We start from the raw sequence: 15,792 nt of genomic DNA, 5'->3' as shown, positions 1-15,792 counted from the left end.
CTTACCTACGGCCAATGAATGGCTGTTGTGGGCAGAAGTAAGTGAACTAACTCATCCCTGCAATGTTGGGGTGCAACACAGGCGGGGTGATCCCCTACAGTAGCAGAGCCGTCATAAGCGCACGTGCCAGGAATCTCCCTGTTGCCGCACCCCCTAGCGGTAAGAGTGATCCCCATAAGCAAGCCTTCAGGTCAACAATAGATGAATTGGGATTGAATTCATTCGACGCGTGTCGCGAGGTGGAATTGGCGATCCAAGGTCCCTGGGTACCTTACCTACCAACCGAGAGAGATACCCTCAACTTAGACAGCACTTAATTACCTCACCTCTACTCCTTCACAACTGCTTAGCTAACTTAGAAGCCAAACAACTAATTGGAGACTAAGGCACCTACCAAAGCTTAGTCTAAGTGCCTTCCATGCTACCAACAGGTACCCTACCTAGACACCTACCGACCGCTACATTAGCTTTGCCAAACGAGCTCGCAGATCACTCCGGCCCGACAGACCAGCTACGGATACCTACCTCTCCGCTCGCATATGAAAGATAGCTCCTACTCAGATTGTTCTCAGGATTCTTCCTATTTGACTCCGCTCCCTGCGTCAAGCACGTGAACTTCTACATTCTCGACCGACTGGTGATGGACTCAATCATGGCAAGCTGTTTGCCCCGCTGAACAAAGGGCTTGAAGAGGAGCGGGAGCTGGTGCAAGCGCAACGGGAGAAAAAAAAAAGAGGCGCCGTGCTTTCTTGCTCAACATGGCTGGAGATATCAACAATGGAGTCAATTGGTACGGCGTCTTGGTACAAAGCTAATGTGCTTGCTGCTGGCATGGAGCCATATAAGCTGACCATGGAATAATGTTTACCTTGTTAGGATCTTCCTCGTATGGATGATTATTGCTGCATTACTGTGAGTCTGCAAACCCCTCTTTTTTTTCTGTCTCGCACTAGGTTACTGACAGTTTTGCACTTACTTTTTTTTCGTCAGGTCGTCCTTCTTTGTCTTGTACTTTAACCGTGTCTTTGCTTCCATCGTATCCTGGGCGCTGAGGACCTACTCGTGGCACCAATATCGAGTCTATATCGACATACAAGCGCTTCAGGTCTCTCTCCTTGCAGGACGAGTCTTCTTCACTGGCCTTCGGTACCACGGCGACAATGAAACAATACTCATACAGCACGGTTTTGTCACCTGGTCTTACTGGTTGCGGAGGGTCCGGTCTGTGAGCATTGACAAGGAGGATGAAAACGAGAAAGAGACAAATGGGAAGACATGCGCGGAAGAGGCTGGACGACAGAGCGATGCCCGGGGTGGTACCTCGCGGTTACCATGCCGAGTAAATGTGTCCCTCGTAGGCTTGGAGTGGTTCATATACAATCGCAGCCCGGCATACGACTACGTCAAGCAGCGTATGATGGAGGACGACATTCTTGACAAGGCGGAAACGACAGGCGTGCAGGAAAAAGAGACATCCGATAATCTTAGACAGCGGCGCTCCCATAACTCCGAGGGGCACACCGAACCTCCAGGAACAGGCTCAACGGAAACACGGCAGAGTTCCAAAGGTCGGTTGTTGCGGTCCAAGCTCAACCCGACAAGCCATGACGGTCGGCAACGTCCCGGCAGCGTGCGCTCAAACTCGCCGGATGAAGCCGTGGGTGACAAGGGTACGACGGACGAGGAAATGCCAATGCTCCTGCAGCTTCTTCCAATACATTTTCAGTGCGAGAAGGCTGCCGTGGTGATCGGAAATGAAAATACGAAAGCCATTTTGGTGATGAAGACAGACAGTGTCGATGGCGAAATCGACGCTTGTGCAACCGACACCGTCGATCCGTACCGTCAACTTTTCAAAATGAAGTTCCAACGGCCCACTGTTGACATGGTGGATAATGAGGATTTCAAGGAGGACCAGGCAGACAGGGCGGCTCGGGAAAGGCATGTAGCGCAACAGTCTGAGCCAATACCGAAACAGTCACTGCTCACTCGACATAGGCGTAAGATCTATGGCACCTTACGGAACCACATGCCTTTCTTGCGGAAGTCTGTTGAGTCTTTTGCTGTTGATCACGAGAAGGGTGCTAGTGCTGAACGTGGCGGCCCACCACTGGCTTCTCATATCCCCGGTATCAATCATTGGCAAGGCCTCTCCAGATACCTCGACCAGGACGATGATGACAGAAGTCGCTGGACAGGGTCTGAGTATGCCGCCATCAGTAACGTTGTCGACAGCACTGAGGCTAGCATGGTCATTTATTGGGATGCGGTAGGGAAGGTTACCCGTCAACCTACGCACACCCCTGAGGCGACTGGAGAGGCGCATCATGACATCAACGGCGGAGAGCCTCCCGCTTGGGGCATAAACATCTCCCTGAAAGGTGGCTCAGTCACGTATGGTCCATGGGCCGATAGACAACGAGCGGATTTGCAGCGAGTGTTCGCGCCTAGCCTTTGCAAAGATGCGGTCCCGGCACGGCCGTTGCCCGAAGGCTCATTCAGGGTTCCGACCAAGTTTAAACTACTCGTCGAGCTAGAAAATGATGTTGTGCTTAGGCTGCCACACCGAGAGGAGTCCAAGAATTGGCGGTGGAAGGGACAAGACGCTCTGGGTGATGCACGTCGGTCGATGGCTGGCAAGCCAAAGTCTGGGCTTCGGTCGAAAAAGAAGGAAGTGGCTACTACAGTTCGTCAGCGACCGTATGGATGGCTGGACGTCAAGATCGCAGCCAACGCCACCGTCGCATTCGAGATGGACATGGTTGCCGGTGACACTGGATTCTCTATGGATCTACGCGTTGACCTCCCGGCAGCCGAGATCTCGACGAGTGTGAACCACCAGTTGTTGTTGCGGTCTGGGCCACAGCGCGTCGTCTGCGATTTGTCTACCCCTCTCAAATGGAATGCTCCTCGACAATGGTTGTTTGACATAGACTGCCAAGGCCTCGAGCTGTTTATTCTCAGAGACCATATCTTTCTCCTTACAGATCTCATTGACGACTGGGCAAGCGGACCCCCTGCCGATTACTTGGTCTTCACGCCGTTTAAATACTGCCTCAACCTCTCATTGCGTGATTTGAAATTATACCTCAACATCAATGATGCCAACATAATCAACAATCCCACCGACCTAGAAGACAATGCCTTCATCATACTGTCGAGTCCGCTCCTCGAAGCAAACACTTGCATCCCGATCGACAAATACAGGCCTCCCCGCAACGCGATCCCTTTTAACGTCAAGACAGACCTGGCAACCGTTGCTTTACACTTGCCGCCGTGGAACACTCAAGCCCCCTTTTTAGCATGTAAGGAGATTGCGCAAGGAGAGAGCCTCAACATCAGTGGCGCTTATCATTACAACGCGACGACTTCGACAGCAAACACGGACACCTTGGTATTGGATCTGAGTGCCCAGTCTCCCTCGGCAAAATTGTACGGCTTCCTGATACGCTACTTCCTGAAGCTCAAAGACAACTATTTTGGTGACGATATCCATTTCAAGACGCTGGAAGAGTACCAGGAGGTGCTGCGGCTTAAGCAGACGAATCCCGAGGCCGAGCTACGCAACAGGCCTCCTCCCAAGAAATCCAATGACCTTGATGTCATATTAACAGTCCGTGCAGACGACCCCAAGGTGATGCTACCAGCCAACCTATATTCGACGGAGAAGCATATTCAGATAGATACGGCTTGCCTATCCGCTGATCTACGTTTTACCAACTATTACATGGACCTCAGTCTTGATGTTGCGCCGCTTAGCTTGTCCCTTGGAAGTGAAGCTCAGGGTGCAGACACGCCATTGAGTGCTTCGACCAGCACGCAACTATTCGTGGATGGTGTCACGATATATGGGCACCGATTATTCGGCCTACCGCCGGTAGAGCCGACGTATCTGTGTAACTGGGACATCTCAGCTGGTGCGGTGACCGGAGAGTGCTCGGCGGAATTTCTCGTGGCCCTAGCCAACGGGGGTAAAGCGTTTATTTTCACGCTGGATGATGAAGAGAATGCCTTGATACCGGCGTCTGCTGTTGTTCTGTACGACGTGACCTTCCTCAGGGTTTTCGTACAGTCTGTGCGTATCTGGCTGCACGTTGAAGAAGCTGCGTTTCTCCTGTCGACCGATGCCATTGACATCAAGTTCAATGATTGGGCCAACACTCACTACTCGAAGCGTGCCAATATCAACATTCCCGACATACAGTTCTCATGTGTCAATTCGGAGGCGCTTCTGCGTCACAGAGCGAGACCACAACGAGTGGTCGAAGCAGACGCGGTTGTCAAGACCAGTGTCCATCTTGCCATTGTTGGGCGGAAGTTCAACTTTACTAAAAATCGCAGACTGCAACAAGAGCTTCTACGACACGAGGACCAGCGCACGCGGCGGACAGACTTTTTGCTGCTGCCAGAACTACTTGGACCACATGAGCCGGCTATATTGGACCCCCCGGCTCAGCCATTTCCCCCAGTACCACAACCGACCAACAGGGAAGACATACAAGACTTGGGAGGTGATGTCTCCTCGTTCAACTCTGGACGTAGCCCACATGGATTTCGCGGACTCCGCCACAAGAGCTCTTTTCTTTCTCTGGAAAGTTCGAGTGCAAGCAGCGTAGTTCGAGCTCGGAGCTCTCATCGGTCAAGTATGAGCTCACGACATCATCATCACCAGCTTCGACCTCTTTCAACACTCGATCCCCGACCAACTGGAAGGACATCGCAGCGATCGAAACAGCGCCGGGAAATATCTGCATCCACCCGCCATTCGGCCTTTTACAGTGCTACTGGCGATTACAACGACCGTCACGAGGCCAACCACGATACAGTTGCTTTCTCAAGTCAATATTTTGCCCCTCATTTTCCGCTGAACACCGTGGTGGTAGACACGTCCGAGGCAGATTTCCGCACCGGCGCGGCTGATGCAGACGACGATGATTCAGCTGTAGAAACCACCGAGTTCAATCTGGGAGATATTGATCCAGATATGCTGAGCGAGGACCATACACATACGAGCATACTCTTGGAAACTCCAACTGGAGTGACAGTGTTTCTCAATTCAGCATCTGTTCGTTACATCGCCGCCTTGCTGGGTGCAATTCAGGCTTCTGAGCCAGACGATATTCTCGACAATCTCCAGACAAGTTCGATAACCGGCATCTTAGATCTGCAGAAGGATCAACTCAGCAAAGGGTCCATCAATGAAATCGTCTTGAGGATCCCGAAGGCAGACTTGCGCTTCGTCAATCCTTCCTGTATGGACTCTCATATGTCATCATCAGAAGAACAGGATCAATACGACTTTTCAATGTCCAAGCTAGCGCTTGCTTTTCGCACTGAAAGCTCGTGGACGGACGCTTTCGAACCCGAATCCAAAGAGTCGCGACATTCGTTCCATGCAAGGGTTGGCTCAGTGGAGGTGTCTGCTTCGGAGAGGCCTAGCAATATTGATGATGTCCAATGCGCCGTGACGGCTCGAATCGAAAATGTCCTGACTTCAATGGGATCCAGGGGCATCACCAACATTGACGCGGATGTTGGCCTTGTCCAGGCTAGTGCAGCTTCTGAAAAGATCGAATACATGGCGTCACTAATACATAGAACTAACGTTCTTGCCAGTGACCTGGGCAAGCTTCTCACGACGACAATTCAGAAAGAGGAAAAGGTAGTGCAGTACCTCGTGTCCTCCCTTGCTCTCCAAGGACATTCCGCGCCAGATCCTGGCTTTTTGGTTCGACCATCAGCCACATTGAGATCTGCGTCGCAGCATGTCCGCACATATGACTCTTGGAAGTTGGCCATGCGCTTGCGGCAGATGTGGACGGAATTGGATCCACAAGCTAGAGAAGAGCTTCGCGTACAATGTATCGGAGGGCAGCCGAAGATGCCAGTCGACGCTAGACAGCAAGCATTCTCCTATTTCCAACGATGGAGGAGTTGGGACCTGGATAACCTAAGCCAGGCTATACTCATGAACAAGGTGTTTGGTACACCAGATGAAACCCGTTCATCGACCTCGATCCCCGCAAATGTGCCCCTGATGGCGACCGTCCGCGTTCATCAAACCAAGCTCGCGATTGACCCCGGGCCAAAGCAAAATGAGATTTTGCTGCTTGACCTCGCTGCTAAAGTTCACCGCGGCGTTTCCGACGTAGTACCGAGGACAGCGGAGGCCACTGAACCAATCCCTAGCACTTTGCTGACGGTGCTCAACCTTTACTGTGGCACCGCCGCGATCAATCTCAACTGGGATCTTTGCGAGCTAGCCGAAGATGTACTCAAGTTATTCAGTCAAATGCAATCAGACACAGTGTCTGGGTCTTCATTGGACTCAGAGAAGAGTGAGCTAGGCGAGGCACTAAGCAGAAAGAAGGAAAATGAAGCCTTTCACGTTGTTCTAGAGGTTGAGCAAGGGAGTGTTGCCATTGATACGATCAATTTGAACGGAAGATCATCAAGCCAAGGTCTCAAAGCATCTCTATTGATGGGACATGGCCAACAAGACTCCTCTGATACCAACCTTATACTCAGCTGCGATACTATATCGTCTCGCATTCGCAACCACTCGGAACTGATTACCACCTTCCGACTTGTTCAACCTAGCGTCTTCGTTTCTCACGAACTCCACGCAACCGAGACTATCAACGAACACACTATCAAAGCCACAGCAAGCAGCGACAAGCTATCATTGGCCATCAAGCAGGAGCCTATTGCACTTATGGAGGTTCTAGATACCTTGATCAAGGACGAAGTCAGTCAAATGTACAGACTGAAACATCTTGTTCCTACCACCTCATCACCAAAGTCTTCCGAGCCCCCATTGTCGCCTACCAAGAAGATTGCAGATAAGCTGTCCAGTTTCAGGGTCAATGTCGCCATGTTCCTGAATGAGTACACTATCAGCCTACCGCTTCTTCGATCACTCACTTACAACATCAGCGGCGTTGTATCCCGTGCTGCTATAGCAGCGAACTCCGGCAGGGAACTCATCTTCGACTTTGACGTCAAAGAGAACTCTCATGATATGCAGATAACGATCAATGACAAAGCACGAAGCATCTCACTCCTCCAGATTCCTCCAACCAATGGCCGAATTACTAGTCTATTCGGTCAGGGAAACAACACAACCACCGTTTATGCATCGGTAGAGCTCATACAACTAGATGCATCTGCAGTCTACAGCTTACTGTCCGCACTGAACAGACCAGAGATATCGAGTACGCTAAACGAGATTCAAGAGCAGGTTCAGATCATCAAGGGCCATCTCGAGGAGATTTTTGAACCAGAGGACGGATCCAACAAAGATTTGGTAGAGTCGGCCGGGCAGCCTAAGTCATCACTCTTTATCTACTCGATACATTTAACATTTGCAGGTCTGGAAGTGTTTGGTGATACACCACTCAAGTCTGCTCAGGAGCCAGTCGCTCGACTGCTGTTCGCTTTGGATAGCATCCACGTCGAAGTTGCCAACCAGGCAGATCAGCATGGTCGCGTGCTGGAGAATCCCGAGATACATCTTAGTCTCCGCAAGGTCGCACTGGAGATTAGGAAGGGCAGACCTGGTGCCATGGCTGTCTGTGGGAGCGTTGCTTTCGGGGCTCTAGTGACGGCCACATCAAGAGTTCTAGAGAACGGCACAGAAGAGCGAAACTTGAACGTGAAGAGCAATGGCTTCGAAGTCGTCTTGTCACCCGAGACTGTTTCCACGTTTGTGGATGCCGTCGGCTATATGGGCGACAAGATAAAAGACCTGGACACGTCCCGAGAGCGTGAATACCTACGTAAACTTCGCCAAAACAGACCAAAGATTGCCATCAATGACCAAGAAGAGGACGACGAATCGGACATCATCGAATCGTTCTTCTCATCCATGGTATATTCATTTGAGATACGGGATATCAATGTATCTTGGCACGTTCTCGGGTTACGCGAAGAGCCCACTCCTGGCAAGGACGACCTCGTGGTCTCGCTACAAAGGATCGAGTTCGCCACTCGGACAAGAAACTCGGCGAGGCTGACCATTGAGAACCTCCAAGTACAAATGGCCTCACCGACGGGAGACAGAAGAGTTCGTTCATCCAACTCGGCTCTGCTACCCGAAGTCGTTTTCAGCGTGGCGTACGTCTCGACCGCAGACGCACGACGTCTAGCATTCCAGGCTGTTGGCAAATCGGTCGATATCCGCCTGACACCTGGCTTCATCATCCCAGCCGCAAACTTGGGTGATTCTATAGGCCTCTCTATCAAAAACATACGAGAAGCGTCCGAGAATTGGGTACCGCCACCAAATCAGCTTGATTCCGTCGATGAAGGCAGCCCACCACCTGATCCACCGCCCCGAGCTCGATCTATTCTGGGAAGCAAAAGACTGGAATCAATGTTGATCGATGCGGACTTCCAAGGTGCCGTCGTTCATGTCAGCGGAAAGAAGTCGGCGGACGACTGGGCAGGGTATCAAAAACAGAACCGTCCGAGCATGGGAACCAAGTACGGGCAACCTGCAGCCGACGAACCTGCGGGAGGAAGTACTGAGCTGCGCACACCTGGCCTTGCCCTCAAGGTTGAGTATCGCGACAACGGCAAAGAGGATCCGACACTTTATGCCGAGTTAAGAATCCAAGCATCAAGCAACATATTATACCCTTCGGTTGTCCCACTGATTGTTGACATCACCAACAGCGTCAAAGAAGTGGTCAGTGACGACTCGGAAACTCAAGTGCAGAGTCCAAAGCCCAAGGCGAAACCCGAGACCAAAGAGAAGCTCAGTCAGGAGGACAGCATTTTGCTGAGTGCGGATCCGACCGCCGCGCTGGGGCGCGTTAGGCTCAATCTTGGGTTGAGGATTTGCCGGCAAGAGTTTTCACTCAGCTGTCAACCCATTGCCAGGGTTGCCGCTACAGCTAGCTTTGAGGACATATACTTCACCATAAACACAGTCCGGTCGGTGGAGCAAGGCAACTTCTTGGCAATATCGGGTGCCATGAGCAACATTCAAGCCTCTGTCCAGCATGTTTACTCACGCGAGTCAACTGGCAGCTTCGAGGTTGACTCTATGGTCCTCTCAATGATGAACAGCAAGCATGTCAGCGGTATCAGCGGCGTGTCTGCCATTCTCAAAGTCAGCCCCATGAAAGTTGCAATCAATGCTAAACAACTCCAAGACTTTTTGCTGTTCCGAGAGATCTGGGTTCCTCGCGACCTTAAGAAAGCCGCCAACGAGACAACATCTACAGACACAGGATCTACACCTGCCATGGCTAAACTGACGACAGAGACCTCTCAGGGCCACCTGGTGCAGCGATACCAACAGGTGGCGGCCACCACAGCATTCCCCTGGACTGCTACCATTTCGATTAGTTCACTCGACATCAGCGTCGATCTGGGCCAGGCCATCGGCAAATCGGTCTTCTCCATCCACGAGTTCTGGATCTCTTCCAAGAAAACCTCGGACTGGGAGCAAAATCTGTGCCTAGGTTTCCAGCGGATTGGAATCGACAGTACTGGCCGCATGAGTGGCTTCGTGGCAATGCAGAACTTCAAGCTCCGCACCTCGATCCAGTGGCCTGAGCGGGAGCAGGCGCTCAACGAGACACCACTGGTGCAGGCATCCATCAGCTTTAGTCAATTCCGAGCCAAGATCGCATTTGACTATCAAGCCTTTCTGGTTGCGGATATCACATCGATGGACTTCCTTATGTACAATGTTCGAAGAAGTCTCGAGGGCGGTGGAGACAGGCTGGTCGCGAGCTTCAACGGCGATGCGGTGCAAGTGTTTGGAACCACCACGTCCGCTGCACAGGGCGTGGCTCTGTATCAAGCATTCCACAAGCTGGTGCAGGAGCGCAGGACCAATTTTGAGGCTTCAGTCCGAGAGATTGAAAAGTTCACACGGCGTCGATCTTCAACGGTGCCAGAGGTCGTCAAGAGGCTCACAATACCTAAGAAGAAGGACGATGATGGCCTTTCCAAATCCCCCATCTCCCTGGATACCGATGTAGTGGTGACTCTGAAGGCACTAAATTTGGGTGTCTTCCCATCCACCTTCTCGGATCACCAAGTTTTCAAAATGGAAGCGCTTAACGCACAGGCACGCTTCGCAGCCAGTGCTGGTGGCAGGGATCGCAGGATTCACAGCATGTTAGGCCTGACGCTCGGTCAGCTCCGGATCGGTCTGGCAGGAGTCAGACACGTGGAGGCGCCCAGGTCTGTCAACGAGCTTTCGGTTGATGATGTCGTGCTGAGTGCCACAGGATCCAGGGGTGGCACAATCCTCAAGGTTCCAAAGGTCGAGGCAGTGATGCAGACTTGGCAGGCCCCACAATCACGACACATTGATTACATATTCAAGAGCGCGTTCGAGGGCAAGGTTGAGGTCGGCTGGAACTACAGCCGTATCAGTTATATTCGTGGTATGTGGGCCAATCACTCCAAGACGCTAGCGTTGGCCTCAGGTAAGGAGCTTGCCCTACCGGCAATCAAAGTGACGGGCATCCCTGGTCAGGTGGATGAGGAAAAGAAGGAGAGCGCCGCAGCTCGAGGTGGGAGCTCATCATCCGCAGCCTCGGAGATTGCGAATGCAATGAAGACTGCTGCTGGGAGCGCCGTGGCGGCCGCTGCGGGCAAACCAGAGGATATGGCGGAGATTCAAGGTCAGACAAGGAGCCGCAGCGGGAGTGGGAGCAGTCAGACCAACAAGATAACGGCCGAGGTCCATGTGCCTCAGAGCAAGTATGACTACACGCCACTGGAGCCGCCGATCATCGAGACGCCGCAGCTAAGAGACATGGGCGAGGCGACGCCGCCACTCGAATGGATCGGACTCCACCGGGACAGACTGCCGAACTTGACGCATCAGATAGTGATTGTTTCGCTGCTAGAGTTGGCTGGGGAGGTGGAGGACGCATACAAGAAGATATTGGGATCTTCGTAGGAGGCTAGCTATGCACCAAGCCAGTTTGTTGTTCTCCCTTTTTTTTTTCACCTTGCTTGGTTTCTTTTTGGCATTCTAGGCATATGTTCTGTGGCGTCTTTCTTGGGATTCAGATACCATACAAGTACATATATATAGATGATAATTTGGTAGAAAGACACTACCGTTTATTGTTATTATAAGTTGCTGTTTTGCAGATGCTTGGCTTCAAGTTAGAAGGTAAGGCAAGCATTTGAACAGAACAATTTTCCTGTAATGTGCTACTGGTATTATTATGTTATCACGTATGTCTTCGTAGCTTACAAAAACCCGACACTATTGAACAAGAACCTTTCTTGGCCACCTTCCAGCCTAGCGTCTAATCCGATGCCCTGATTATGCTGGCTAGCCCTCCGGAAGCCCCGGCAACTCGACAGCATTCTTTCACATCTGATATTATTATAATTTTTGACTCACACCCTGATATGACTACCAGGACATTTTGAGTCACATAAGTTTGCCGTTTGAGTCTAATAAAGCCGGTTGTACCCAAGTCGAGTTTCGCCTCTTTCATCGCTTGCTTGCCTACCTACTAGACTAGCAAGACTAGGTACTTATTCGCAGCGGGACACGTGCAAAGGACCTCACCTCACGTCACTCAGGGTTACTAACCCTCGATGCGGGTGGTGCGGGTGGAGTGGATCCAAGCTTTGCCTGCCAGTGGAAGCTAAAATGCGGCGGGGCTTAGCCAACTGCTCCAGTGTACGCATGAAAAGAAAAAAGAAAAAAAAAAAAAAAAGGCGGGGTTGAAAGCTTCCAAAACAAGACGCACATATTTGGCTTGGTGGGTTTGGGCGCAAAGTGAGGGGTTCAAACAGACTGCGGGTTCGCGGACGTCAAAGTTTAGGTTTCACGTCGTCACTACTGCTTTTTGCCATTGGCATCCTACAGCAGCACATCACAAGGGGTGGCTATGTCTGTTTCTTTTTCTTCTTCTGGGTCCCTTGGTAATAATAATCCCTTGAGACTATGTTCTTCCTGTGAATGCGAATGGCATTGTTAACCAGCTAGGTCCATGCATGCTCTCGCCCAAGTAGATAGCTATTTTAAGAGGCAGCTCCCAGTTCCGGTAGAAAAGTCCTTCTTTTTTTTTTTTCGTCCATCCTATGTTTCTCTCTCCTCCAGATAAAGTGGACATACAGATTCCCTCTCTCTCCTGAGGAGCCCCGTGTGAACCTGTCGCCACTTTTTTGTCAGCAAGTAAACCGGAGCGTAGACCTCGACCCCGCTGCAGCCAAACGCACGCCGGTAGACAATAAAAATTTCTCCCGCCTCCTACTGCCCCGCTCAATACTTCGTTCCCTTCTCTCTTCCACCACCTCCCGTTGAACGGCCAAAACAACAAAGAACCATTATCTTGACGTCGAGGACGTCAAGCCAATACCGCCAAGATGGTCAAGTAAGTGACAAGTCTATCTATCTGACAAACAATATGCAAGATGCAATATCCAGTATACAAAAACCCCCACCCTTGGGTGACGTGAAAGTCCCTCTATCGCATCATGTCGCCCTCGGTGGTTGCTGGACAATCCGTTAGGAACTCGATGGCTAACGCATCATTCTTCAAACAGCTTCACGATCGATGAGATTCGGTAAGTACTTGAAACCTATGGTTGTCCACCGGACAATTTGCCTTCACACGTCCCCGATGGCTTGGTGGTTTCAAGAATGCGCTGCTCTCGAAGATGAAAGCAAGATTGGGTTGGTTTCTAATACAAGTTACTTTTGTTTCACAACAGGGCCTTGATGGACAAGCCCTGCAATGTCAGGAACATGTCCGTTATCGCTCACGTCGACCACGGCAAGTCGACCCTCACCGATTCCCTGCTCGCCAAGGCCGGTATTATCTCGACCGCAAAGGCTGGAGACCAGCGCGCAACAGACACACGAGCGGACGAGCAGGAGCGTGGTATCACCATCAAGTCAACAGCCATCTCGCTGTACGGCAACCTGCCCAGCGATGATGATCTTAAGGATATCGTCGGCCAGAAGGTCGATGGCAAGGACTTCTTGATCAACCTGATCGACTCGCCCGGTCACGTTGATTTCTCATCAGAGGTCACTGCCGCCCTCCGTGTCACTGACGGTGCTCTCGTCGTCGTCGACACCGTCGAGGGTGTGTGTGTGCAGACCGAGACTGTGCTTCGTCAGGCTCTCGGTGAGCGCATCAAGCCCGTCATCATCATCAACAAGGTCGACCGTGCTCTGCTCGAGCTCCAGGTTACCAAGGAGGATCTTTACCAGTCTTTCTCGCGTACCATCGAGTCCGTCAACGTCATCATCTCGACCTACTTTGACAAGTCCCTGGGTGACGTCCAGGTCTACCCCTACAAGGGTACCGTCGCTTTCGGTTCCGGTCTGCACGGCTGGGCCTTCACTGTCCGTCAGTTCGCCGTCAGGTACGCCAAGAAATTTGGTGTCGACCGCAACAAGATGATGGAGCGTCTGTGGGTAAGTGGATAAAAATCCTCTGAGCAAAGAGACCCCTGACTTTGCTCAGGCTCAAAGCAATAGCTCTTTTTTTTTTGAGTCTCTTTTCTCGTTGCATAATACTGACCCCTTTCCTTTTTCTTTTTGCGCAGGGCGACAACTACTTCAACCCCGCCACCAAGAAGTGGACCACCAAGTCGGAGCACGAAGGCAAGCAGCTCGAGCGTGCCTTCAACCAGTTCATCCTGGACCCCATCTTCCGTATCTTCAAGGCCGTCATGAACTTCAAGAGGGACGAGGTTGACCAGCTCCTTGCCAAGCTTGAGCTCAAGCTTCCCACCGAGGACAAGGAGAAGGAGGGCAAGCAGCTGCTCAAGGCTGTCATGCGTACTTTCCTGCCCGCTGCCGACTCCCTGTTGGAGATGATGATTCTCCACCTTCCCTCGCCCGTTACCGCCCAGCGGTACCGTGTCGAGACCCTGTACGAGGGTCCCCCTGATGACGCTGCTGCCATCGCCATCCGTGACTGTGACCCCAAGGGTCCCCTCATGCTTTACGTCTCCAAGATGGTGCCGACCTCCGACAAGGGTCGTTTCTACGCCTTCGGTCGTGTCTTCGCCGGTACCGTCCGCTCCGGTCTGAAGGTCCGCATCCAGGGCCCCAACTACACCCCCGGCAAGAAGGAGGACCTTTTCATCAAGGCCGTCCAGCGTACCGTGCTCATGATGGGTGGCAAGGTCGAGCCCATCGACGACATGCCTGCCGGTAACATTGTCGGTCTGGTCGGTATCGACCAGTTCCTGCTCAAGTCTGGTACCCTTACCACCGACGAGACCGCCCACAACCTCAAGGTCATGAAGTTCTCAGTCTCCCCCGTCGTGCAGCAGAGTGTCCAGGTCAAGAACGCCCAGGATCTGCCCAAGCTCGTTGAGGGTCTTAAGCGTCTGTCCAAGTCCGACCCCTGCGTCCTGACCATGACCAACGAGTCTGGTGAGCACATCGTCGCCGGTGCCGGTGAGCTGCACTTGGAGATTTGCTTGAAGGATCTCGAGGAGGACCACGCCGGTGTTCCCCTGATCATCTCGGACCCTGTCGTCCAGTACCGTGAGACCGTTGCTGGCAAGTCTAGCATGACTGCCCTGTCCAAGTCGCCCAACAAGCACAACCGTCTGTACATGAACGCTGAGCCCCTCACTGAGGAGCTTGCCCAGCTCATCGACGACGGCAAGATCACCCCCCGTGACGACTTCAAGGCTCGTGCCCGTGTCCTTGCCGACGAGCACGGCTGGGACGTCACTGACGCCCGTAAGATCTGGACTTTCGGTCCCGACACCAACGGCCCCAACTTGCTGGTTGACCAGACCAAGGCCGTCCAGTACCTCAACGAAATCAAGGACTCCGTCGTCTCCGGTTTCCAGTGGGCCACTCGTGAGGGTGTCCTTGCCGAGGAGCCCATGCGTGGTATCCGCTTTAACATTCTGGATGTGACCCTGCACGCCGATGCCATCCACCGTGGTGCCGGTCAGCTCATGCCCACTACCCGCCGTGTCCTGTACGCCTCCACCCTGTTGGCCGAGCCCGCTATCCTCGAGCCCGTCTTCTTGGTCGAGATCCAGGTCCCCGAGCAGGCCATGGGTGGTGTCTACAGTGTCCTTACCCGCCGTCGTGGTATGGTCTTCAACGAGGAGCAGCGCCCCGGTACTCCTCTGTTCACCATCAAGGCATACCTCCCCGTCATGGAGTCTTTCGGTTTCAACGCCGATCTGCGCCAGGGTACCTCTGGCCAGGCCTTCCCCCAGTCCGTTTTCGACCACTGGCAGGTTCTGCAGGGTGGCTCTCCCCTCGACCCCACCTCCAAGACCGGTACCGTCGTCCAGAACACCAGGAAGCGCAAGGGTCTCAAGCCCGAGGTTCCCGGTGTCGAGAACGTAAGTCAAGCTAACTGCTCTGAAATTGAACGACACGAGAGAAATACACATTTGCTAACTAGAATTTTCCTCGGCAATTTAGTACTACGACAAGTTGTAAACGGCTTTTGGCCAAGTTGGTATACCCGATCCTTGATCCCTTTCTCTAGCATCACTCAGCAGGGGAGGCTCCACTGGCAATGAGCGCCAGTCTTGTTCCCATTTTCTCGGCGGTCGGTGGTACAAAAAAGCGGAACGGACGTATCTTTGGAGGGCTGTTTGAACAGCGTATGAGGATGGCGGTGGAAGATGAGCACGTCGCTACTGACGTCCTTAGATACGATCTGCTTGTCTTGTAGAACTTTATTTGCATTATGAACGCGTTGATGACATCTAGTTAATATTTGGATTCCCTTTGATTGCAACGTGAAACACCTCCTGCGGGAGACATATATGTGAAATGCAGTGTCATTGCTGACTGCTCTGCGC

At 52.3% G+C, this 15,792-nt stretch overlaps 2 protein-coding genes across 2 annotated transcripts; both read left to right on the top strand.

The window, feature by feature from the left end:
• Positions 1–263: 263 nt before the first annotated feature.
• On the top strand, positions 264–10,927 carry PgNI_03755 (uncharacterized protein; the record flags this gene model as incomplete). The annotated part of the gene is made up of 3 exons (XM_031123808.1): positions 264–790; positions 877–912; positions 991–10,927. Exons 1-3 carry the CDS (start codon positions 759–761, stop codon positions 10,925–10,927), a joined length of 10,005 nt encoding a protein of 3,334 aa, XP_030985653.1. The 5' UTR covers positions 264–758.
• A 1,210-nt stretch (positions 10,928–12,137) lies between these two features.
• On the top strand, positions 12,138–15,721 carry PgNI_03754 (uncharacterized protein). The gene is made up of 5 exons (XM_031123807.1): positions 12,138–12,365; positions 12,538–12,558; positions 12,706–13,417; positions 13,549–15,324; positions 15,407–15,721. The coding sequence occupies exons 1-5, from the start codon at positions 12,358–12,360 to the stop codon at positions 15,422–15,424; spliced, it is 2,535 nt and encodes an 844-aa protein (XP_030985652.1). The 5' UTR covers positions 12,138–12,357; the 3' UTR covers positions 15,425–15,721.
• The last annotated feature ends 71 nt before the right edge of the window (positions 15,722–15,792 follow it).

Source organism: Pyricularia grisea (genome assembly GCF_004355905.1).
Source record: "Pyricularia grisea strain NI907 chromosome Unknown Pyricularia_grisea_NI907_Scaffold_2, whole genome shotgun sequence".
Lineage (NCBI taxonomy): Eukaryota > Fungi > Ascomycota > Sordariomycetes > Magnaporthales > Pyriculariaceae > Pyricularia > Pyricularia grisea.
Note: the sequence above shows the minus strand (reverse complement) of the source record. Positions and strands in the feature narration are given on the sequence as shown.